At 38.5% G+C, this 23,466-nt stretch overlaps 1 protein-coding gene across 2 annotated transcripts in view; it reads left to right on the top strand.

The window, feature by feature from the left end:
* Positions 1 to 23,466, top strand: part of HECW2 (HECT, C2 and WW domain containing E3 ubiquitin protein ligase 2) — a 389,957-nt gene that overhangs the window by 316,382 nt on the left and 50,109 nt on the right. For both annotated transcript variants that reach the window (XM_033230785.1, XM_033230786.1), the window contains 3 exons: positions 987 to 1,083; positions 14,407 to 14,490; positions 18,186 to 18,295. In XM_033230785.1, the coding sequence (XP_033086676.1) occupies positions 987 to 1,083; positions 14,407 to 14,490; positions 18,186 to 18,295 (291 nt within the window). The remainder of the gene's footprint in view (positions 1 to 986; positions 1,084 to 14,406; positions 14,491 to 18,185; positions 18,296 to 23,466) is intronic.

The following is a 23,466-nucleotide window of genomic DNA, read 5'->3' on the forward strand; positions in this document are numbered from 1 at the left end:
TTTCTTGACTTTGTAATGGTCGCCATTCTAACTGGTGTGAGATGGTATCTCATTGTGGTTTTGATTTGCATTTCTTCTACCTCCCTGGCTGGCTGCTAATTAATCAGAAGATGGTTTTTCATTTCTGACTTGTCGTTTCTGTGAGGCTGATTTTCGTAAGCTTAAAATGATCAAGATCTAGAATCTCGTTGGTGACCTCATCTTGCCATTTGATAATAAATATGGCTTATCAAATGAGTTTACTAAGAATGTTTAACTCACAGCTAACAGATCTAAGTCCAATAATCATATAAAAGGTTAGATAGAAATTGGAATGTAAGCACCTATAGTGGTGAGCACAGTCTAGTTCTAAACTATAACTTTGAGTGTAAGTAATATTAGCCAGAAAAACAGATTTCATTTTTTTTTAAATTTTTCAGTAGAAACAAGTTCTCACTATGTTGCCCAGGCTGGTCTTAATCTCCTGAGCTCAAGTGATCCTCCCAATTCAGACTCTCAAAGTGCTGGAGTTACAGGCATAAGCTACCATGCCTGGCTGAAAAACAGATGATTTTGAAAAGTTTGGATGTATAGTCCGGGCGCAGTGGCTTACGCCTGTAATCCTAGCACTTTGGGAGGCCGAGGCAAGTGGATCAACTGAGGTCAGGAGTTCGAGATTAGCCTGGCCAACATGGCAAAACCCCATCCCCTCTAAAAATACAAAAAGAAAATTAGCTGGGCGTGGTGGCAGGCACCTATAATCCCAGCTACTTGGGAGGCTGAAGCAGGAGAATTGCTTGAACCCGTGAGGGCAGAAGTTGCAGTGAGCTGAGATGATGCCACTTCACTGCAGCCTGGGTGAAAGAGCGCAACTGCACCTGACACACACACACACCACACACACACACACACCACACACACACACACACACACACGTTTGGATTTATATATATATAACTAATAATAGATTCTTTTTTAAATTGTTGTCTTTTCTGATTTTTTTTCAGCTTACAATGACAAGATTGTTGCATTTCTACGTCAACCCAATATCTTTGAAATTCTACAGGAGCGTCAACCTGATCTTACCAGGAATCACTCACTCAGGTAACAATAATATTAGTATGTGGTTCATGTTGCATAAGCACAAACCATTAAATCTTAGTTGTACTGATATTTGTCTTGGAAATTTATTCTTTCTTTCTGACATCCTTTGCTAAAACATCTTGTATGCAAATATTTTGTCATCATCACCAGGTATTCCAGTGCTGACTTCTCTCTATTAAGTATAAAAGTTGAATAAAATCAGCCAGGCTCGGTGACTCAACACCTGTAATCTCAGCACTTTGGGAGGCCGAGGTGGGCAGATCACGAGGTCAAGAGATCAAGACCATCCTGCCCAACATAGTGAAACCGCGTCTCTACTCAAAATACAAAAATTAGCTGAGCATGGTGGTGCATGCCTGTAGACCCAGCTACTCGAGAGGCTGAGGCAGGAGAATCACTTGAACCTGGGAGGTGGAGGTTGCAGTGAGCCGAGATCGTGCCACTGCACTGCAGCCTGGTGACAGAGTGAGACTCCATCTCAAAAAAAAGAAAAAAAAGGTTGAGTAAAATCAACTAAACATCCAGAACCCTATTTTAAAAAAGAAATATGAAAAAAAAACACAAAAATATTAAGCCAAAAGTTTATCCTAGATGTGCAGATTATAATGAAATTAATGACATAACCATTTTGAGTGTAACTTGAGTAAGCGAAAGTAGCATACAGTTTATTGAATTGAGATGTGTAGAGTTCCAGATTTGGTATTCACATTTTTCCATAATAAAAACAGATTAGAACCTAAGTAGGGAATGTGATATTCTCTAAAACTGAGCCTCCCCTTGCATGAACCCTCTCTTCTAAACAACTTTTCAAAGCATCATGCCTCAAGCCCAGTTTTACTTTCCTGAATACATGCTGTTCCCCCTTCCCTGGCAAGCTTTTCTCTCCTTCTAAGTTTGGGAAGCAAGATTTTTCCACTAAAACCCAGCAGAAGCTTTCCCTCCTTGAAATCTTTCAACTCCACCGTGGACTCTCACTTTCATGACCTAGATTAGTATTTCTCTATCTAAAGTGTGCTAGGCATCAGTGGGGATAGGAAAAGAAGAGTTTCTGCCGACAATCTTTCTTACCCCCAACTCCAGTTGTCACCTTTACTGGTAGAAGTATATTTGCCTGGTGGTACCATCCTGGCCCACAGCAGTGATTCTCAAATACTGATCCACTAAGTTGTGTCAAACTGTTTTCATCAGTATGACCTGGGAAGCTTATATAATACAAAATGCCAGGTCCTGCCTCCTCCAATTCCTCTCCCTTCTGTGAATTTATACCCCCTGTTCTCCCATGCCCTACCCAGAAATTTAATTCAAGAGGTCTGGGGTAGAGCCTAATAATTATTTTTTCAAAACCTCTCTGTATAATTCTGATGGCACAGTTGGCTGCAATAACCTTTGGTCTTGACACTATTTTGATGATTAGTCATGAAATGTGTCACATTGTCCTTTGTACTGTTTTGACTTTATGACTTTTGTGTTTTGATTTGACTTTTCAAGTCCTTATGTGTTAGTTTCCAGTTAGATTTTAAGAGCCTTGCAAATAGGGATCTTATCCAACTCATCATTATTTTTCCTCCTTACTGTTCAAATATCTAGAATAGCATTTTGCACATAGTGAATGTAAAAATATATATGTATATAGTTGTTTGAAAATAAATTACCAAATATTCTTACGATATTCTCAGTCTCACGTCTTTTTTTTTTTTTTTTTCTTTTTTCTTTTGAGACGGAGTCCCACTCTTATCGCCCAGGCTGGAGTGCAGTGGTGCGATCTCGGCTCACTGCAACCTCCGCCTCCCGGGTTCAAGCGATTCTCCTGTCTCAGCCTCCCGAGTAGCTGGGATGACAAGTGCCCGCCGCAACACCCAGCTAATTTTTGTATTTTTAATAGAGATAGGATTTCACCATGTTGGTCAGGCTGGTATTGAATGCCTGGCCTCAGGTGATCCGCCTGCCTGGGCCTCTGGAAGTGCTGGGATTACAGGCATGAGTCACTGTGCCTGACCTTGGTCTCATGTCTTTAAAGTTGTCACTACCTTCTACAGTTTGTAAAGGTTAAAGCTACACAACATATCAAGTATTATACTATAAACATTGAGCATATAAAAATCCCAGTTTCACGTGGTTTCACATGGTTAATAACATTTGACTCACCTCTTAGTGCTTTCCCCAACATAAGCATGCTGTTCTTAACCATAGAAAAATTATAATAATTATACAAGTGAAGATTTTGTATGTTTGTTTATTATGGCATCCACTCAGTAATCCATGTTCCCCTAGAGAATCTTGTGTAAGTTTTAGTTTTAAAAAATTGCAGAAACGAGCTCCTCAGTGGTCTAATTAGAAATGTTAGCAACCCTAGACCTCAAAGCAAAACAAACAAACAAACAAAATTCTTCCTCTTTTGCTAATCACAAAATAAAGAGAACTCTATTTCCTCTCTCTTCTACCACTTCCAACCAACGCCACTCGTTAATATCTGTTCCTCTAAGTGTACCCCATCCCCCACAAAAAAGAGGAAACTCAAGAAGTTTTTCACTTTTTCTCTGCACTTCACATTAGTATGTCATATGAATTAACATATCTTTAAATCTCCACTATCACAGAGATTAAGTGATCTAATCTACCGGGACAGGGCATTTGTCACTATTCTGTAATGACTTGACAGAATCTTAACAGATCCTAACAGAGGGAAAAGCTGTAGGCCCAAGTTGGTAGCTTCAAGTTTTGTTTTGTTTTCTTTTTGCTTTTTAGAGTCTGGAAAGTCTCTAATCTCCTAAAGATTGTTGAAGATTTTTTTTTTTAGCGGCATCTAAGGTCCTCAGTTAAGCATAATCTTTCTTCTAACATAGGATTCACATGGTAATCTATTTTTATGCATTTATTTGATAAGCTATTAAATATATTTCCGTCTTTACAGAATGTGACCATGGAAAGCAGATGCCGTCATGATAAGTAAAAGGAAGGGGGAACTTAAATCAATGAGATAATGCCACTCCTCCTATCCAGAGTGTGTGTCACACTGCACTTTCATTTTCTGTCAAGTTTTTGGGAGTTAAATATTTTGCTTATCATAACATTGTAAAGGGGAAGTTTGTATATCTAAGAGAACATTCTGTTTTATATAGTTGAGGAGCATTCCCACAAACACAGGGGTGGGAAATCAGCTGAGTTTCTTTAATCTCCTATTTCAGTGATATTTTTGATAACAGATTTATGCATGGAATGGAGCCACTGAGCAATCTATGTGTCAAAGTTCACTGTGGACCTTATATTCATACCTGGAGCAAGGATTCCCAGTACCAACATAGCTTTGTATATGTTCTTTCTCATCTGTGGCACACCACTTACGATAAATATTCCTTCTTATTCTTCCCACAATATCATGGTAAAAGTGGTAGCCCTTAAGAGATTGAAATAGGTATACCTCTTTACTTTGTGTTTTCCTGGTTTGCTTGTGATTCCTCCTAAACCAGAGGATAGCAGGCAATTCATTTAGTTTGCATCTATGTGTAGTTTTCTCTTCCCTGAGACTTCACTGGTGTGTCTTCCTGTCTATGTGACTATGGTTTTCCATGCATTGTGATATGGCTTTTACTTTCAACTGCTGTGTTTAAATCACTGCTCCCTATAAATTCATTTATCACGTAAATGTGAATGGTACTAGGTTGCTGTCCTTTTTGTTTGTTTGTTTGTTTTAAACAAACCTCGGGAGATGTTTATTTCTCCTGTCAGAAAAATGAGCTTCCAAAAGTTAGTCCCACATCTGTAAAATGGGTAGTGTCCCCATTGGATTATGATATGCTACTACTGGTTCTCACTGAAAGAAGATGTTTGTATGCTATGATATTAAAATAAAAGCTGAAAAAAAAGTTCTAACATTTTATATGAATACAGATATATTCATTAGAAAACAACCTTTAACAATATGTCATAGGTGAATGTAATGCATATTTAAAAGTTCAATAAAATGTTTAGTATTGTTGTTTGTACAGCACTGTGTAATGAGAAAGGCTATGAACCTGAGTTAAGAGTTGAGAATTTCCCCTCTAATATGATTATTAGGTCCAATCAGTAAATCTGTTCCCTGCTAGTCCAGCTCTCCCCAGGCACCAGTGATTATTTTTGGCAGCAGGCTGTTTCCTCCTTGAGTGCTTCCTATATAACTCCCCTTGCCATGAGGACGTGATCTGTGATAATTTTTTCATTCTGGGTACATTAGATCATTCCATATTTTATGTTATTAGGAAATCAGTAACTTGGGAGTCAATAAATTCTGAACCACAAAAGGCAAATGGATACGTGTTTCAGGATTCACCAGACTAGAGGCAAATGCAGACTTGAACCTTCTGTTTCCTTTCATTATCCTATTTGAAGAGCCCTGGGGTTTTGTTAAGAGTTTAACTTTACTCTTAATTTTTTTTATTTTAAAAATAATTGCCCATTTTGAAATTTATTAAACAATACAGAATTTTAGGTAATAAAAAGTTAAAGTTTCAAAAGTTGTCTTTCATAAGATAAAGTGTTCAAAATTGCTAACCTATTTCTTTTCCAGCTTTGTGGCAAATGAATTTTTCTACATGTAATATTAGACTGGAAATGTTAGTCTTGGTTAACATCTGAACTACTTGGGTAAAAATAGCATGAATTTACTTCTGTTGATCCGTATGCATTTTCCTGTTAAAATCTGCCTAGCTCTCTCCCTTAGTCTTCTCTTGACTTGTTTACTTATCACTCAGATGTCTGGACCAACATAGCAAACTTCTGATCTTTGCTGTACCAAACTTAAATAATAGCAAATCTATTATTTAATAATAATAATAGATTAATATTATAATCTATTATTTTCCTACAGACAATTTACATAGGGATAATTATTGAATTTTTAAAGATACCTTTTTTTTTCTTTTGAGACAGGGGATCTCACTCTGTTGCCCAGGCTACAATGTAGTGTCGCCATCACAGTTGACTGCAGCATCAACCTCCTGGGCTCAAGCCGTCCTCCTGCCTTAGCCTCCCAAGCAGCTGAGACTATAGGAGCACACCACGTTGCCCTGCTAATTGTTTTATGTTTATTTTATTTTTTGTTATAGAGATGGAGTCTTGCTATGTTGTGCAGGTTCATTTTGAATACCTGGGCTTAAGAGATCCTCCTGCTTCAGCCTCCCAAAGTGCTGGGATAACACTGGTAATTTGTTGCCATTCAATACCATGAGCCATTGCTCCTGGACACCTGATTAAAATAATTTATTGACACCACATAGTAATGGTCATTGAGAAGTCCTAATAGTAGACTCTGTCTCACTGGGAGAGCAGCAGTAATGGCTCTTAGAAGGTAGTTGAGAATAGTTCTTAAGATTTTGTTCAGGTTTGGAGTCAGAAAGACCTAAGTTTGAATTCTGGCTCTGCAATTAACCCACCAGCTGACTTTGAATGAGACATTAAACAATCCTCCAAGTTGTCATCCTCATCTGTAAAATGGTGATCGGAAATTCTAACTTCCAGCGTCTTTTTGAAGATTAAATGAAATAATATATGTATAAAGCATTTGGTACTGTGTAAGCATAGTAAGCATATAGTAAATTTAAATCAATATTATATTAGTAGTCTGCCCTTCACTTCTTTCTTCTATCAGAAGGACTCAGTTTAAAGTAATTTGCCCCTAAACTTACTCTAATTCTAAAAACCACTATTCCTGAAATTGATCATACATATAAATGGAACCATGTGATTCTGTGGATATAATTTAAATGCAACTAGGATCTAGGATCTCTCTTCCTTTTGAGGGTGGGGAGCGGACGAAGTCTCGCTCTATCGCCCAGGCTGGAGTGCGGTGGGCACAATCTCGGCTCACTGCAACATCTGCCTCCCAGGTTCAAGCAATTTTGTACCTCAGCCTCCTGAGTAGCCGGAACTACAGCAATGCACTACCACGCCCGGCTAATTTTTTTATTTTCAGTAGAGATGGGGTTTCACCATGTTGGCCAGGCTGGTCTTGAACTCCTGGCCTCAAGTGATCTGCCTACCTGGGCCTCCCAAAGTGTTGGAATTATGGGTGTGAGCCACTGTGCCTGGCCATCTTTAATTCAACTATTAGTTTGTTTATAGGAGGGCTTTTTAGTGGTGCTCTCACACTGTTTCCTATAGCGAGCTTTACTCTCAAATCTTTTACATGTATGCAATAAAACCAGCCTTGACTGCTCCATGCCTGGACTGAGGACTGAGCCTTCTGGCTCGAGGTTTAGCCAGAAATTACTGAGGGCTAAAATATCATGGCAATATCATTAAGATAACATTTTAGAAGCCATCCAAAGGTATATTAAAGTATCTTTCCAAGCAGCTAATTATATTGTAGGCCTAATAAGAGATTAGAGACTTTGTTCTTCAGGGCAGTAAGGAACACAGATTCTTAGAACCTGTCACCTATTCTATGACTTCTGCAAAAGAAATAAGTGCTAGTCATGTTTTATTTGAATGGATGTGCTAATTTATAGATCTACATATGCTTTTGAATTATATATCATGTATATATCTAATTTTCACATTTTTGATGCATGGAATCTCTTAACTATTAATGTCAACTTTAAGACAACTGGACAGTCAATTGCCTAAAATTTAAAAGGCCCAAAACAGGAGCTCCAATAGCCAAAATTAGTTTAGGTTCTTTTCACAGTATCACACTCAGATATTTGTTAAATTATTTTCCGATAAACATTGTTCTCTGATGTAACTTTGAAAGATTCCCAAATTACACATACATTCATCCACTGGATGTTTCTCCAAAGCATTGTGGTTTTTTGCTAATAAGTGGTTCAATCATGTTTTTCAAGATGATTTTCTGACATGAGGAATAATCATGTTTTAGGTATATCTGTTTTACTGTTGATTTTTCCTACATTCTGTTATATTTATGAAGAAAACAATTCAGTAAAATGTCATTTTCCTTTAGTCATTAAACTTGGACTCTCTGTGGACCAAAGCAAAATATCAGTGCTGAAACCAGTCTCAGTGCCTTCCCCAACCCAAAAGAATAATAAATCCACTTTCTAAATCGTGGAGAACAATGAATTATTTATGATAGCACAAAGTAGTTTTTAATAAAATCTGCTTTTTACTTATATTTAAATAAATTGCCCAGCTACTGAATCAGAAGCATTTCTTACAAAGCAAACAAAATAAGCATCCCTTCTATGTTAATAATATGTTAATAATATGTTGGCAAGTTGATTTAGAACAACTTACCAACAATACAAACAGAAAAAGGAGTGGGTCAACAGAAATCTAGTCTGGCTTTATTTTCAATAGATCATACTGTCTGTTGAAAAAGGAATAAATAATTATGGAGCCTATCTAATAATATACTCAATAGTTTAAAATTATTGAGTGCTTCCTATATAATAGGCTCCAGGCTAAGTATTTCATTTGCATTCTATAATTATGTTTATTTTAACATGAGGAAACAGTTAAATAACTCTCTAAGTTCTTAGCATGCAGAAAACTTATATCTATTTATGACAAACTTTGTCCCTACGCATGTGGCTAATTAATTTCACATCTCTGGGTCCATAAGAATCATATGACCATAATGGACTTAAATTCCCATAACCTTTCAACTGCTTGACTGTATCTGTCAAGTCAGACAGTGCCCTGTGACTGTAATAATGAGTGTGAATGATCGGTGCTGGTCTTCCTTTCTTGACATTATACCATTAGGGAAGTCAAAGCATTCTCTAGAACTGCCTCAGGGCAGTTTTTAAAAACATGTATTTGTGAATGTGCCACTGAACTATATCTAGAGGAACCAGGATGTGCAGAGTCGGCAATCCAGAGTTTTGTGGTTTTGAGCATTGGTCTTCTGGTTGTCTCCAAACACGTGCCCTTCTTTGACTTCACCAAAATGTTGGGTGGTTTCATGAGAATGTTTTCTGTGGGAATTCAGTCTTGAGACTTTGTTCATTGTCCTCAAATGATCTAGTAGAGTTGATCTTCTGGGGTGATTCCGTGCAGAGGAGGAAGTGGTTACACATATTGTGAGAGTCTGAGAAACAGCAATAGCTGGAGACTTTTTCCTGAGCTTGTCACTGTATGGTTTAGGTTCTCGTTTTACGTTGTGAGTTTTCATGTTAAGAGATTGCCTTTTTACCTACCTTTACGTTTCTCTCCAGTAGATTCTGTTTTAGTAAATAATAGGACATCAGCTTTCCAATTCTTTTTCTATTTCTCTGCCACAGCAAAAAAAAAAAAAAAAATAGATTGTTTATTCCAAACACCAGGTGGATTCTTAGGGGAAATTGTTAGGAGCCACATACGTTATTTTGGCCTAAATTAATCATGTCCCTGGTTTGTATTTTACTAAGCACTTATCAGGTAGACAGAGAAGTGTTTGGTACTTGGGGAACACAAAGATAAAGGAGGAACAGCTGGGCACCATAGCTCACGCCTGTAATCCCAGCCACTTTGGGAGGCCGAGGTGGGCGGATCACTTGAGGTCAGGAGTTCACCTGGCCAACATATGAAACCTCGTTTCCCCTAAAAATACAAAAATTAGCCAGATGGGGTGGCGCATTCCTGTAATCCTAACTACACTGGAGGCTGAGGCAGGAGAATCACTTGAATTCAGGAGGCAGAGGTTGCAGTGAGTCGAGATTGAGTCTCTTCACTCCAGCCTGGGTGACACAGTGAGACTCCATCTCAAAAGAAAGATAAAGGAGAAAGGGCTTTTGCCCTCAAGAAACTTGTGTTTCAAAAGAAATTTAAGTTGTACCTCACTAGCCAAATCAGAAGGTGTACCCATAAAAGTGCTAGAATGTACTCTAAGGGGCACAGAGAGATAAATGTACCCGTGTAGAGAGGACCAAATGACAATATGTTGTATTAATATAACCTTAATCTTCATTATATACCACTAAGGTTGAATTGAATTTATTTGTTAAGGAAGAAGCCAGGCTAATGTAGTAAGTAGCTCACTCATATAATCCCAGCAGTTTGGGAGGCTGAGGCAGGAGGATCTCTTGAGGCCAGGAGTTCAAGACCAGCCCGGACAACATAGCAAGACCCTGTCTCTACAAAAATGTTTAAAAATTAGCCGGGTGTGGTGGTACATACCTGTAGTCCCACCTATTCAGGAGACTGAGGCAAGAGGATCACTTGAGCCCAGGAGTTTGAAGCTGTAGTGAGCCATGATTGTACCACTGCACTCTAGGCTAGGCAACAGAGAGGACTGCCACAGATTCCTTCTAACTGTATACATTAATAAACTTCAATAAATATGTTAAAGTAATCTTCAAATATTCCTCTAGTCATGATCAGTTGTCTTTAACAGCATTTCTCAAACTTGTTATGTTATTCCAAACGCTGCGTGGACTCATGAAAATTTGTAGGAGTCACATCTGTTATTTTCCACTCTAAAAGGAAAAAGAAATATCGCGGACCTATAATGTTGACATTAATCGCTTTTATTTTAAACTAAAATGTGTACAAATATAAAATATGTATAATAAAAGCTTACAGCTTTTATAAACTACAAAACCAAAAGACATACAAATTAAGTTAAAAACTAGAAAAAATCAATAACATTTGAATTAATGCTATTAATATGAGGATATTTTGTTTTTCAGAAGCCAGATCACCGATGTTGAGACCATTATCGGTGGAAAGACATATTTTTGCTTTTCTGTGCTTGTGTTTGACTTGATTCTTTTGATTTTGCATCTCTGGCCTAGCATGTGCCGCCTTGGAATTATCACAGTCATTGTTTTTCCTTCTTAACAAAAAGCTTATTTTTATCTACTGATTCATTGGTTTGATAAGCCAATTCATTTAATAATGTAACCCAAAATACAATACTGAAGGATAAAACATATCATTGAATGTGCCCTGGGATGAGTGGATTCTACCACCACTTTTCTATTTGCAAACTATTGCAGAGCTTTTTGTTCTTAGAATAAGCCAGGGTATCTTTTATGCATTATTTAGCATGAATGCATAATTTCCTTTTTAAATCCATCTCTTTTGTTTTCTCTTTAGCCTATGGTAATTTACATATACATTACTTAACCTCCCTTGATCGTTTTCATGATGCAAGTTAATACTGTAGAAGAAAAGGTTTTTCTAATTGGTAAGCGAAGTGTGCGTAAGTGGCAGATGGGGACTGGTGTTATTATCATATTGAACATCAAGGCCCTGCCAGCCTAAGGGCAGCCAGGTGTGTTCACCGTCCCTTTAAAAGCTCATCTCTGATCACTTTGCACCAAGTGCCCTATAAATACAAACATGGGACCCAAAGTCATATGGCAAGATTCAGTCATAAATGTCATCCATCTAATCTAAAATATTATTATATTGTTTCATGTGCTTTGATCATCAAAGTGAAGACACAACATTTAAAAATTCTTGCAGAGCTTGAGCTTATGTATGCAAATTTCTGGTAGACCAAGGATGCCAGTTTGAGAATCACTGGTCTATAGCATATTGGACAAAAACCTGGTAACGAAGAAGCAGTTCCTTTGTTTTTCTCAGAAAAGATTGGTGACATTTCCGGGATGTCTGCTAACTTCTGTCTCTTCCTCAGCCTTGATCTGCTCTCTTTACAGGCAGTAAACTAATGCCTTCTTTGTTTCTACGTGAAAGGACTTTATAAAGAACTGTTTAGACCAGGAGCAGGTGTAAAGCCTAACCATGGTTCAATTAAGTGAACAGAAGAATTTAAATATTTTGACATCAAATGAGAATTGCCTTTTGACTTTCTTCCACTGCACTGTAAGCTCCTTGGAAAGGGACTTTCTCTTACTCCCTATTGGATTCCCAGTGTGTGGTACCATAACTGGCACACAGTAGGCACACAGAAAATGTTCACTGAAAGAATGAATCAATATCAACATAAGAAAGTACTTAGTGGTGTGATGTACATCAGACGACATGTTCCAGTGTCTGGTTCCTGGAAGAATATGACCCATAGCTTGTCATTGTGATAAATTAGCTGGCCTGGTAGAAAACTGGTCTCAGCCTACCTCTCATATATTCTCCCCTGAAAAATCAGACCTGTTGCCTTCACAGCCTGCTAGTTTACATCTGGAAAGTGATGAAAAGTTTCCCAGTCGGCACACTTCCTCTGGTGCCTTTGACTTTTCTTTTTCTCACCCTATCATCCTTGTGACTCAAGAAGCGATGATGTTTTTCTTATTCACAGGAAACTTACCAGCCGCAGTCCAGGGCGGGCCTGATATCTGCCATCACTCAACTCCTTCTGTGTAGCTCCAGTTAAGGAAGGAGGGGAGAGTGCTCAGCCTGTTTGTTTTTTGTCTTGTTCTATTTGCCTGGATTCACTGTGTTGATAGACAAAAGAGATAAGCCACATATTTGTGGGAGATAGCTTTTGATTCTTCAAGATCAAAGCATAGTGTTACTGACCCTTATAAGAGGAGTTCTTTGGTTAAGTTATTCATTTTTCTTCAAGGTAACTTTTCTCTGATTTAGCTTTTATTAGCCAACATTTACATCTCTTATCAGAAAAACCATTCACAAAATGGGCCTGGGTTTCCATCATGCGTTTCAGATGTATATGATTCCAACACTTGAGGAAAAATGTTCCGCCTGGTTCAAGCCTTCACTGAAATAACCTTAAGCAGAGAGAGGCTGGCCTTCTGAGCAACTCCTTTACGTACATGCCTGCCACTAACTTCTAATAGTCTTAAAAAAAAAAAAAAAAGTAGTTAGCTGCTGGCAATAAAGTACAGAAATAAAAATTTGGCAAATACTAAAGATTAGCTGCTTCATCTATCATATAAAATGGATCTAGCCAGAAGAAACCAAGGACTGAACTCTGTTTGTCATACCTCGTAAGCTGTATGGCTAAGGGGAAATCCACTGACTTTTCTGTGCATTAGGTAATTTTTCATGTGAACATGAAACCTTGCCTTCCACCTCAGGCCCTTCAAGTCAGCAAGCAATCTTAAGAAAAAATCTTTGAAATTTGGAAATACAAAAATCAGTGGAACTTAGCCAGGCATGGTGGCTCATGCCTGTGATCCCAGCATTTGAGAGGTCAAGGCAGGCAGATCACATGAGGCCAGGAGTTCGGGGCCAGCATAGCGAACGTGGAAAAACCCCATCTTCACCAAAAATACAAAAATTAGCTGGGCGTGGTGACTCATGCCTATAATCCCAGCTACTCAAATGTCTGAGGCAGGAGAATCGTTTGAACCCAGGAGGCAGAGGTTACAGTGAGCCAAGATCACATCACTGCACTCCAGCCTGGGCGACTGTCTCAAAACAAACAAACAAAAAAATCGGTGGAACTTTGTGAAAATATCAAATGGAAAAACAAGTTACTTTGTAGATAAGAACTAAATCTAAATAAATACTTGTATCAGTGATTGGTATTTTACTTTGTGGTGCAGGAATCAGAATATATTGTCCATAGCACTCAGAATAAAATTGCATATTTGCATTATCCTCTATATTCCAATGAAATAGAATGATTTTAGTACCATAGTTTGTGTTTTTATTTTTTTCTTCACTTTATAAAAGTTAATATGGTGTGCTTTAAAATAGCACGATGTAAATAAGGGAAGAAAGCAACTAGGAAAAAAATTGTTACAATTGTATTCATTTAACAGATTGAAAATAGTGACATGATGATGACTCATCAAACAAAAAGAAAAAAAAACTGGTGTTATCACATTTATCTGTAAGAAAATAATGGTAGAAATAACTCACCTTGTGTTTGATATATATAGGTATATATACGTTTGCACAGGTATGCACACAATCTATTTCACCAATTGTTATAGCAAAGTATTTCAGTGTTTTCTTTATTTAAAAAAGGCATATGCTTTTACATTGAATATATAATGCATAGATACTATCTGCTTCCAATTAGGAATGAGCTCATCACATGTAACTTAACAGTATGGCCTCAGGAAAATAGATGACTCTCCCAACACAATCCTTTTTTGGAACAGCAGGGGATCAGCCTAAGACTATCGCTAAGATTCAGGTCCATAGTCAGCTTTAACTCAAAGCAGACACTGATTTTATTGGTTGAATGGTATACTATTTATAGTAGTAGTTGGGCAGGAAAATGAGGAAGCCAGTGAAAGAATCTTTCTCCCCACAACATTAGAACTGGGAGGTGTTGATGCTTACAAGATCCCCCCGTTGAAGGCAAAGACCATGTCTCTCTTGGATGTATATTCCTAGGGTATCACACAGTAGCTGCCACATAATAGGTACCAAAAAACGTCATGACTATTATAAAAAATGCTCTTTACTACTGAGTTATAGCCTAAAGGTCTACCATATACATTTTGTGCTATTTCTTTTCTTGAATAGGGAGAAGATCCAATTTATCCGAACTGAAGGGACTCCAGGATTGGTGCGTCTTTCAAGTGATGCAGACCTTGTTATGTTGCTGAGGTACGTACGTTAACACTCACTCTTGAAGCAGACGGTCTCCTGTCATCAGATATCATGGAATATTGTGGAAAATAATATGCCAGTATTCTTAAATTATTCTTATTCTTTAGACTTGTGGAAATATGTTGAAGATTTAGGGCACTGATTGAGTGATCATTCACTTCAGGTTGCATTTGTTACACTGAGATCTGTTTAATTTTCTTTTTACCCTGAGGTTGTAATGAATAGAATCTGCCACTCACAGAATGGAACAGAAGGGTATCTGAATAAGCCATCCACCATTTACCCCTCAGTGTTTACCCCTTCTGTTTATATATTCTTTCAAATGTTTTTCTCAAAATATGTTTTGTCCCCTTTTGCTGACTCAAGACATTATTTATTTAGCTTGTGGTTTTGAGAGTGTACGTTTGGGAAATCAGATCAGAAAGTTGACATTTGGTCCATACTACTCACTGCCAACTTGATAGCCCTTCATAAAACTGACCAATTGTTTTTTGTTTTTTGTTTTTTCACCCCCCGATGGTTCAGCTTTGGTTTTAAATTTTAGAGTAGTTTAGAAAGGAAATTGGCAAGTTTTCAAAAGACTTTCTCATTTTTTTGTATTATCCCTCAAATGTAGGCAAGCCAAAGTAAAATAATGCTTTACTCTACCCAGTGGTTAGGACGCTCATCCCTGTAACCTCCACAGAATTAAAGGGAACGTTATACTGAGCCTTTCAGGCAAGGTTCTGTTTATCCCTGAGTGCTAATAACCTCATTCAAGTATTCATGATGATCTTGACCCTGACCATTTCTAACTCTCCATTCCATAGTTGCCCTATTTGTTGCCATATTTCTGACTGCCCATGTGATTGTTGTCAGAAAGTTATTTTTCTTTTCTTTTTTTTTGAGGCGGAGTCTCGCTCTGTCACCCAGGTTGGAGTGCAGTGGCCCCACCTCAGCTCACTGCAAGCTCCACCTCCTGGGTTCACACCATTCTCCTGCCTCAGCCTCCTAAGTAGCTGGGACTACAGGCGCCCGCCACCTCGCCCGGCTAATTTTTTGTATTTTTAGTAGAGACAAGGTTTCACCGTGTTAGCCAGGATGGTCTCCATCTCCTGACCTCGTCATCCGCCTGCCTCGGCCTCCCAAAGTGCTGGGATTACAGGCATGAGCCACGTTATTTTTCTTCATGTGTAGTCAAAGCATAATTCAAAGGGATGTACTCACTTTCTATAATACTTCACTTCTGTTGACTCTGAATAGGACCTGTGGTGGGAGTAGCTTCTCAACCTAGTGGGTGGCCTCTCTCCTGTGGTATTGAGCCAGTTCTGAAAGCTGCATGTAGTATGCTAGGTGGTCAATTAAGACTACTGGTCAATTAATATTAGAGTGTGATGTTTCTATCATGGTTTGGTTGGTGATAAAATAGTTTAACTTTCTGTTAACAGAATTCTGGCCAGGATATGCTCTTTTTCTTCATTATAGAAAATTAAGGTTTTTTTCTTTTAAAGTAAGAATTCTGCTTTTGGAATTAGTAAAAAAAGAAGTCATAATTATCACTCACCTATCTATAGTTAAATAACATTTAGATGGTATAGTCTTAAATTTATTATACTATAGCTTAGAGTATTTGTATTTTGATAACACAACAGTTTGCATGAGTTTCTATGTGTTATATAGTAGAATTCAAATGTATTTGAATTCAAATAATTCAGAACTCATTCATACATAAAGAGCAAGGCTGCATTTTCCCCTCTTTGGGAAAATAAGCAGGTTCTCTAAAACTAATGGGCCTTCGAGAAGTGTGAGAAATTTTCTTACATATAATAATTCTATAATTATTGCATACAAATGATGTCATTAAATTCTAGACTTTTCATGTGGGTGATCACATGTGTTTATTATTTTAATAATAGTAAACAATACAATGTATTATATGGACATGCTTAATAAGTAATGTAATTAGTGATTATTGAAAAATTTGGGGTTTTATTCATGTCCTCAATTCTTTATTATTTATTTATTTATTTATTTTTTGAGATGGAGTCTCACTCTGTTGCCCAGGCTGGAGTGCAGTGGTGAGATCTCATCTCACTGCAACCTCCACCTCCCGAGTTCAAGCAATTCTCCTGCCTCAGCCTCTCGAGTAGCTAGGACTACAGGTGCCTGCCAGCACGCCTGGCTAATTTTTTGTATTTTAATAGAGATGGGGTTTCACCGTATTGCCTGGGCTGGTCATGAACTCCTGAGCTCAGACAGTCCGCCCGCCTCAACCTCCCAAAGTGCTAGGATTACAGGTGTGAGCCATAGCACCCAGCCTTTTATTTTTTATTTTACTTTGAAATTGGAATGATTTGAATTAGTGACTACAAACTTCAGTCAGCATACTTGTCACTTACATAATGGAAGCCTTTGTGTCTATTTTAATGTTTTGTCTAATTTCTTAAAAAGGAAAATCACTCCTGGTACAAATTGACTTGATTATCAGTAAGCTGCAATGTAGAGATAGTATTGCTCTAGGACATTATTCATGTCCTAGAATAAAAAGTTATTGGAAAATAACTTTATATGCATATATATATATATATATATATATATATATTAGCTGAGCATGGTGGTTCACACCTGTAGTCCCAGCTACTTGAGAGGCTGAGGCAGGAGAATCACTTGAACCCAGGAAGCGGAGGTTGCAGTGAGCCAACATCGCGCCACTGCACTCCAGCCTTGCAACAGAGCTAGACTCTGTCTCAGAAAAAAAAGAAAGAAAGAAAACCAGATTGTGGATACATAAAGAAGGCCTTTAAAAGAAGAGAACCCAATAGAAAAATGGTTAAAGGATATGAAAAGGCATAGAAATGGAAGTGTGAATAGCCAATAAACCCATGGAAAGATGCTAGTAATTATAAGTGTAGTTTCAAATCATGAGATATCATTTCACGCTATTAGATTTGTGAAAGTCCAAAAGTCTGAAATACCTAATGATACATAAGAACTCTCGTATTGTCTGGGCTTAGTGACATTGCAGTTTCTACAGACTTGTTGGAGTACAAATTGACACGGTCTTGTACAGCTGAATAGAGCTCAGGTCTCTGGTTACTCTCTTTTAGGAGAATATCATAAACAGACGTTTCAATATGGAGAAGAAAGAAGACAATTAAATGGTCTAAGATCTAAATCCTCACATTTGAAAAATAGTAGCCAGGGTAAACAAGGGAGCTAATTATTTTGTGATTGTAGTTATTTAGGATGTGTTTTGTTTTATTTTGCTTTTAATTATCCAGTTAAATCCTAAGCCCTTGGAAGGCTGAGACCCTATTGTTTATTTATTGGAATGAGGATATATAACATACTTTGTGTATTTATGATGAGTTCTCAATAAACATTTTCTATTTTGTGTTGGAATCCTGTTTCCAAATCTGAAAACCCAAGTATGATTTTCAAACAAACATGTACACTCAAACTTATATATTGAAATAGTAAAATAAAATCACGTTGTCCAAAGTTGGTAGGAACACAGTCAAATAGCCACAGGGTTCACAAAAAGTACCACAGCCAGCCATTTTGTCCCAAGAATTACCTGCAAGAGAAAGGGGGTAGGTGTTCTCTTTGGGATGTAAACCGGATCTTAGATGGAATATTCTACCCCGTTGATATTTAGGCTTTTCAGCACTACTTTGGCTGAAGTACCCATTTTGTTTCTTGTCTTTCCCCAGCTTATTTGAAGAAGAGATAATGTCATATGTGCCTCCACATGCCTTACTCTACCCCAGCTACTGTCAGTCCCCACGTGGCTCTCCCGTGTCATCTCCTCAGAACTCACCAGGTGAGTCCACCTGCTGCTCGCAGTGAATTCTCTGAGGAGTGAACCTTCAAGCCAGATGTTCTCTCCTCCCTAAAGGCAGGACAGGAAGGGAACACTTCAGGTACATCTTTGGTGTTAGCATAGATACATTGTGCATTTCCTGTCTCTTAAGAGTGGATTATTTCCATGAGGATTCATTTTGACAAAGAGATAATGAATAGGAGGATTAGTGGTATGACATACTCAGATATAGAATTTACTTTTCATGATGTTATGTCATACAATATCAGGACACAAAATATTAGGTTGCTTTTTGACTTTAGAAAGTTCTAGTGAAGAGAACTTTTTTGATATACAATGAAGATAAAGTCTCCACTCTCAAGAAATAGTATGGAATTGAAATTATTCAGTTTAATAGACTTGGACATTCTTTCCTACAGTATTCATTAATTGCATTAGATAGAACAGAGATGGATTGGCAAATAGAACATGTTGATAGGTAAACTGAAATGTGTACATTCAATCTCTTTTTGAAAGAGATAGGCATGAATGAGTGAGTGAGTGGGTGGATGAATGGGTGGATGGGCAAATGGTAGAAAATGCAGCTTGGCAAATAAGCTTTGAAAATGAAGGCAGTCATGATGTTGACAGAATATCAGCTGTATATAGGTCCTTATTATAGGCAATGCATTGTTCACACTTTAACAGCTATCAGAATTGAAAACGATTTCAGTAGAAATGCAAACTCCATATGTGTCACTAAGCTGCTCTATGTTCTTTGGTATATACAACATGTGTTTTCCCATACTGCAATGATAATGAAGCTGCAGCCTGATTGGATACTGCAAACAGGAAAAGATCTATTTATTTGTTCATTTAACACAGATTTATGGAGCATCCAACTATGATCCAAGCACTGAATTAGACTCTAGGACTACAGAGATGAATAATACAGTTTCTTCCTTTGAAGAATTCGTGGTGTGGCAGTGAGTCAACAAATGACTCTGTGAAGCTCTGTAGTTAGTCCTGTAATGACGAAATGTATGAGAACACAGCTGTGGGAGCAATTATTCTTTCAGGGCTGGGGATGGGGTATTTGGGGAAGTATGAAGTGGATCCTTGAAGGATGATGAATAGAAGTTTACCAGGTGGACCAAAGAAAGAAGGGCATTCTAGTAAAGAGGGTAATGTGTTGGGCCATTCTTGTGTAAGTATAAAGAAAACCTGAGGCTGGGTAATTTATAAAGAAAAGAGGTTTCATTGGCTTATGGTTTTGCAGACTGTGCAAGCATGGTGCCAGCATTTGCTTGACTTCTGTTGAGGGCCTCAGGAAACTTCCACTCATGTCAGAAGGTGATGGAGAGCCAGCATGTCACATGGTGAGAGTGGGAGCCAGAGAGAGCAGCGGGGAGGTATGGCACACCTTTAAACAATCAGATCTCCTATGAGGTCACTCATCACCAAGGGAGTGGTGCTAAGCCATTCATGAGAGATCCGCCCTTATGATCCAAACACCCCCTACAAGGCCCTACCTCTGACACTGGGGATTATGTTTAAACATGAGATTTAGAGGGAACAAACATCCAAAAAAACCATATCAGGTAGCGTAAGCTAAGCCATAGAAGCATGCAAGTAGTGTAGGAAATAGATACACATGTAGTTAATAGATACAAGGGAAGGGAAGTTCTCAAAGCTCAATTTGGAAAGGTAGGCTAGGGCTGGTTGGTCATTGAAGCATCATCATCATTATTATTATTATTATTATTATTGTTTTGAATCAGAGTCTCACTTCTTCACCCAGGCTGGAGTGCAATGGCATGATCTTGGCTCACTGCAACCTCCGCCTCCCAGGTTCAAGCAATTCTCCTGCCTCAGCCTCCCCAGTAGCTGGGATTACAAACACGTGCCACCATGCCCAGCAAATTTTTGTATTTTTAATAGAGACTGGGTTTCACCATGTTGGCCAGGCCGGTCTCAAACTCCTGACTTCAAGTGATCTGCCCGCCTCGGCCTCCCAAAGTGTGTGAGCCACCATAACCAGCCAGCCTTATTCTATAGTCCATGTGAAGCCACTGAAAATGTATAAGCAGAGGAATACCAATAATATCCTGTTTTTCAAAGATCAGTCAGTCTGGTGGCAATTGGGAGGATAAGTTAGAAAATGAGAGACTGGAGACAGATTCTCAGAGAGGCTGTTTCATTAGCCAGAGTAACATGATGAAAGACTGGACTAGGCAGTGGAGATGGAGACCAGGGAATGAATTGAAGGGATATGTAGGATGCAGAGACATCAGGACTTTGAGTAGAGGTAGGGAAGAGTCAAGGAAGATTCAAAGGCCCTCACTACCTAGGCTACCAGGCAGATGGTAGCACCCTCTGCCAAGAAGGGGAAATGGTTAGACTCAAATGGGAAGATTGAATGAGTTTGGTGTTGGACAAGTTTTATTGAGAAATCTTTGGACCATCAATGGCAGATTCCCAAAGACAGCTGAAAATGGCAGCCATGGTGCACAGGGGAGGTTGAAAACAAGGAGTTCAGTGTACTGGTGGCATCTGAAACCTAAAGTATAGATTAGAGCAATTGGGGAGAAAGTCATTGAAAAGGAGAGGAAATAGTGGGTGATGACATAAGAAACCTCAATATTTAAGGGATGAACTGAGACAGAGGAGCTAGTGAAAGAAAGAGAGCCAACAGATTTTGAATAGAGTTAGGAAAGTCTTTTCAGGGGAGCCGGGTTTCACAGAGGAGTGGTCAGTAGAACCATATGCTCAAAGGGCTCAGGAAGTCCCAGCTACTCATGGGGGCTGAGGTGGGAGGGTTGCTTGGGCTCAGAAGGTCGAGGCTGCAGTGAGCCATGATCACACCACTGCATTCCACCCTGGGCAACAGAGTGAGACCCTGTCTCAAAACGGGAGTGGGGCGTCTGAAAAGGATGAGATCTGAAAAGAGGCCTCATTTAGATTTGAAAATCTTGATGTTATAAATGGTCTTTGCCAAAGAGATTCTGTGAAGTAATAGGTTATAAACCAGATCTTGGTTGGTGACAGAATGATACAGGATCTGAAACAGAAGTCAAATGCTCTTTTCACGAAATCTGGAGGTGAAAAGAAAGCAAAATAGAACAGTAGTTAGGAGAAGAGAGAGGGAAGGGATTTTGGGTTGGGAAGTTGAGCATACGTGTGCAGAGGACACAGGAAGTGAGTGGAAGGAAAGTGGTTTGTGGAATAAGGCAGGCTCATGAACAGCATGACACTGAAGGCAGAAACACAGGCCAACTTTGGAACAAAATAGGGATACCTGTTTTGATGGCACAGGTTGAAAGAAAGTGTATGACACTACAGGTAGGTTTAAAGGTTTAGGGGAAAACTTCATGAAATTCCCAACTGGCCTCATTCTTTTAGCAGCTGTCTGACTTTGGGCAGGGTACCTCCTTCCCTGAGCCTGGATTTCTTTTTCTGTAAAATACGGATCATAATAATTACCTCACCTCTCATGATTATTTTTGGAGAACACTTTGGTTGGTGCTTGGAACATAACAAGTAGCCAATAAAGGTTAATGGGTCGCTTTTTCTTTCTTTTTTTCTGGAAATTTGATTCTGAGAAGTATAGTTTGTTCACATTTGAACCATTAATAACTGGAACAAACAGACGCTGATTTGCAGAGCTGTCTGCTTAGATATTTAATCATTCAGAGTGGTCTTTGTCTTAGTAAGAGCCTATGCTGGGGTTTAAAGTGGACCATCCTTTTACCTATGTTTTATGGTTAAAGACGTGAAGCCATGTGGACTGTTGCTTGTGCCAGTCAAGGCTGTCCTTTTCCAGGCCTTTTGTGTGGCCTGTCCTCCCTGAAGAAAAGGTAGATCGCCAGATGCTGCCCCTTCCGTGCCCTTTAAAGGCATGCATTGAAGACTGTACACGTTCTTCAAGACTGTATGAGCGTTCTAAATGTGGCTAAGTTTACTTCCTCATTTAGCATCGCAAATGCACATGAGTAATCCTTGGTGACAATCAAATCCATTCTAGAAACTTACATTTAGAGTTAAACATTTTCCAAAGACATGTGTAACCCAAATATATCTAAATTGCTAGCAGTGTTTGTGGTGGTTTTAATTTTCAGGAAGAATCATCTCCATATTTTTGGCCTACTCTGTTTCAATGGGCTTTGTTTGATCTTGAAACTGGGTTGTATGGCCTGATATCGATGGAAGTCACTATAACAAATTCCACATGAGACCAGGGCAGGCCTACCTAACCTCATTTCCCCTCTGGAGGAATCTTCTGTTTCTTTGAATAAAATAGCTTCTCCTTCTACCACTATTCCTGAAGGTTTTGTGAAAGCAACATTTCAAACAGATTTTTTTAAGTGGTCTGATCCTCCTATAATTTCACCCCTTTTAGTGGTGTGAGAATAATATCGTGAAAATTATGACAGTAATAAATTTTAATGATCTTCATTGAGAATTCCTAGGAACCTGGTAAACTTTCCACACTTCTCCTTATTCCAAGCACATTGACATGTATTTTCAAGTGCAGAAGAGAGAGGGGCTTTGGAAACTTTGACTCACTGCTTTTTGCAGCTGTTAGAGTGCTCACCAAAATTTGTCAAAATTTTGGAATGTGAAGGTTTGTTTTTCTAGGACCATTATAATGCCAATCCCAACCTCAGTGATGCCAGAAGGAAAAGATCTTTCCAAACACCATGTGGCTTATTATGCCAAATATGGGACCCAGAAGTTTATATAAGCTGCACATTTCTAGGAAATTAAATGCAATAACACTTAATTTATCTGATATTATTGGAGATGCGCTCTCTTATGTGGATTTTCCAGGTAACCAAAGCTATGATTTTAACTGTATGAGAAGTTGTTTAACCCACTATTTACTGAAACTCTTTCATAAATGTATTATATTTCTCTTTACTTTCCTATATACACAGCACATTGAGGATATTTCATGGTTTGGGGGAATCATTGTGCCCATGAATCATGATGCAGAGCTCTTGTTACTTGACTAGAGCTGGACTCCCTGGAAACTAGCACCAGCAGAAAGTCACCCTCAACAGAAGTAAAACACTCAGAGAGCACAGAAGAGCCTTGGGGGTCTTTACTAAAGGTTGTCTTGAGGGGATGGGTTGTGAGAGGGAATTATTTCTCCCAACACATTGTGTACCCTTAATAATCTTCGTTTTCTC

The sequence above is a fragment of the Trachypithecus francoisi genome, unplaced genomic scaffold, assembly GCF_009764315.1.
Source record: "Trachypithecus francoisi isolate TF-2019V2 unplaced genomic scaffold, Tfra_2.0 Lachesis_group13, whole genome shotgun sequence".
Taxonomy (NCBI): domain Eukaryota; kingdom Metazoa; phylum Chordata; class Mammalia; order Primates; family Cercopithecidae; genus Trachypithecus; species Trachypithecus francoisi.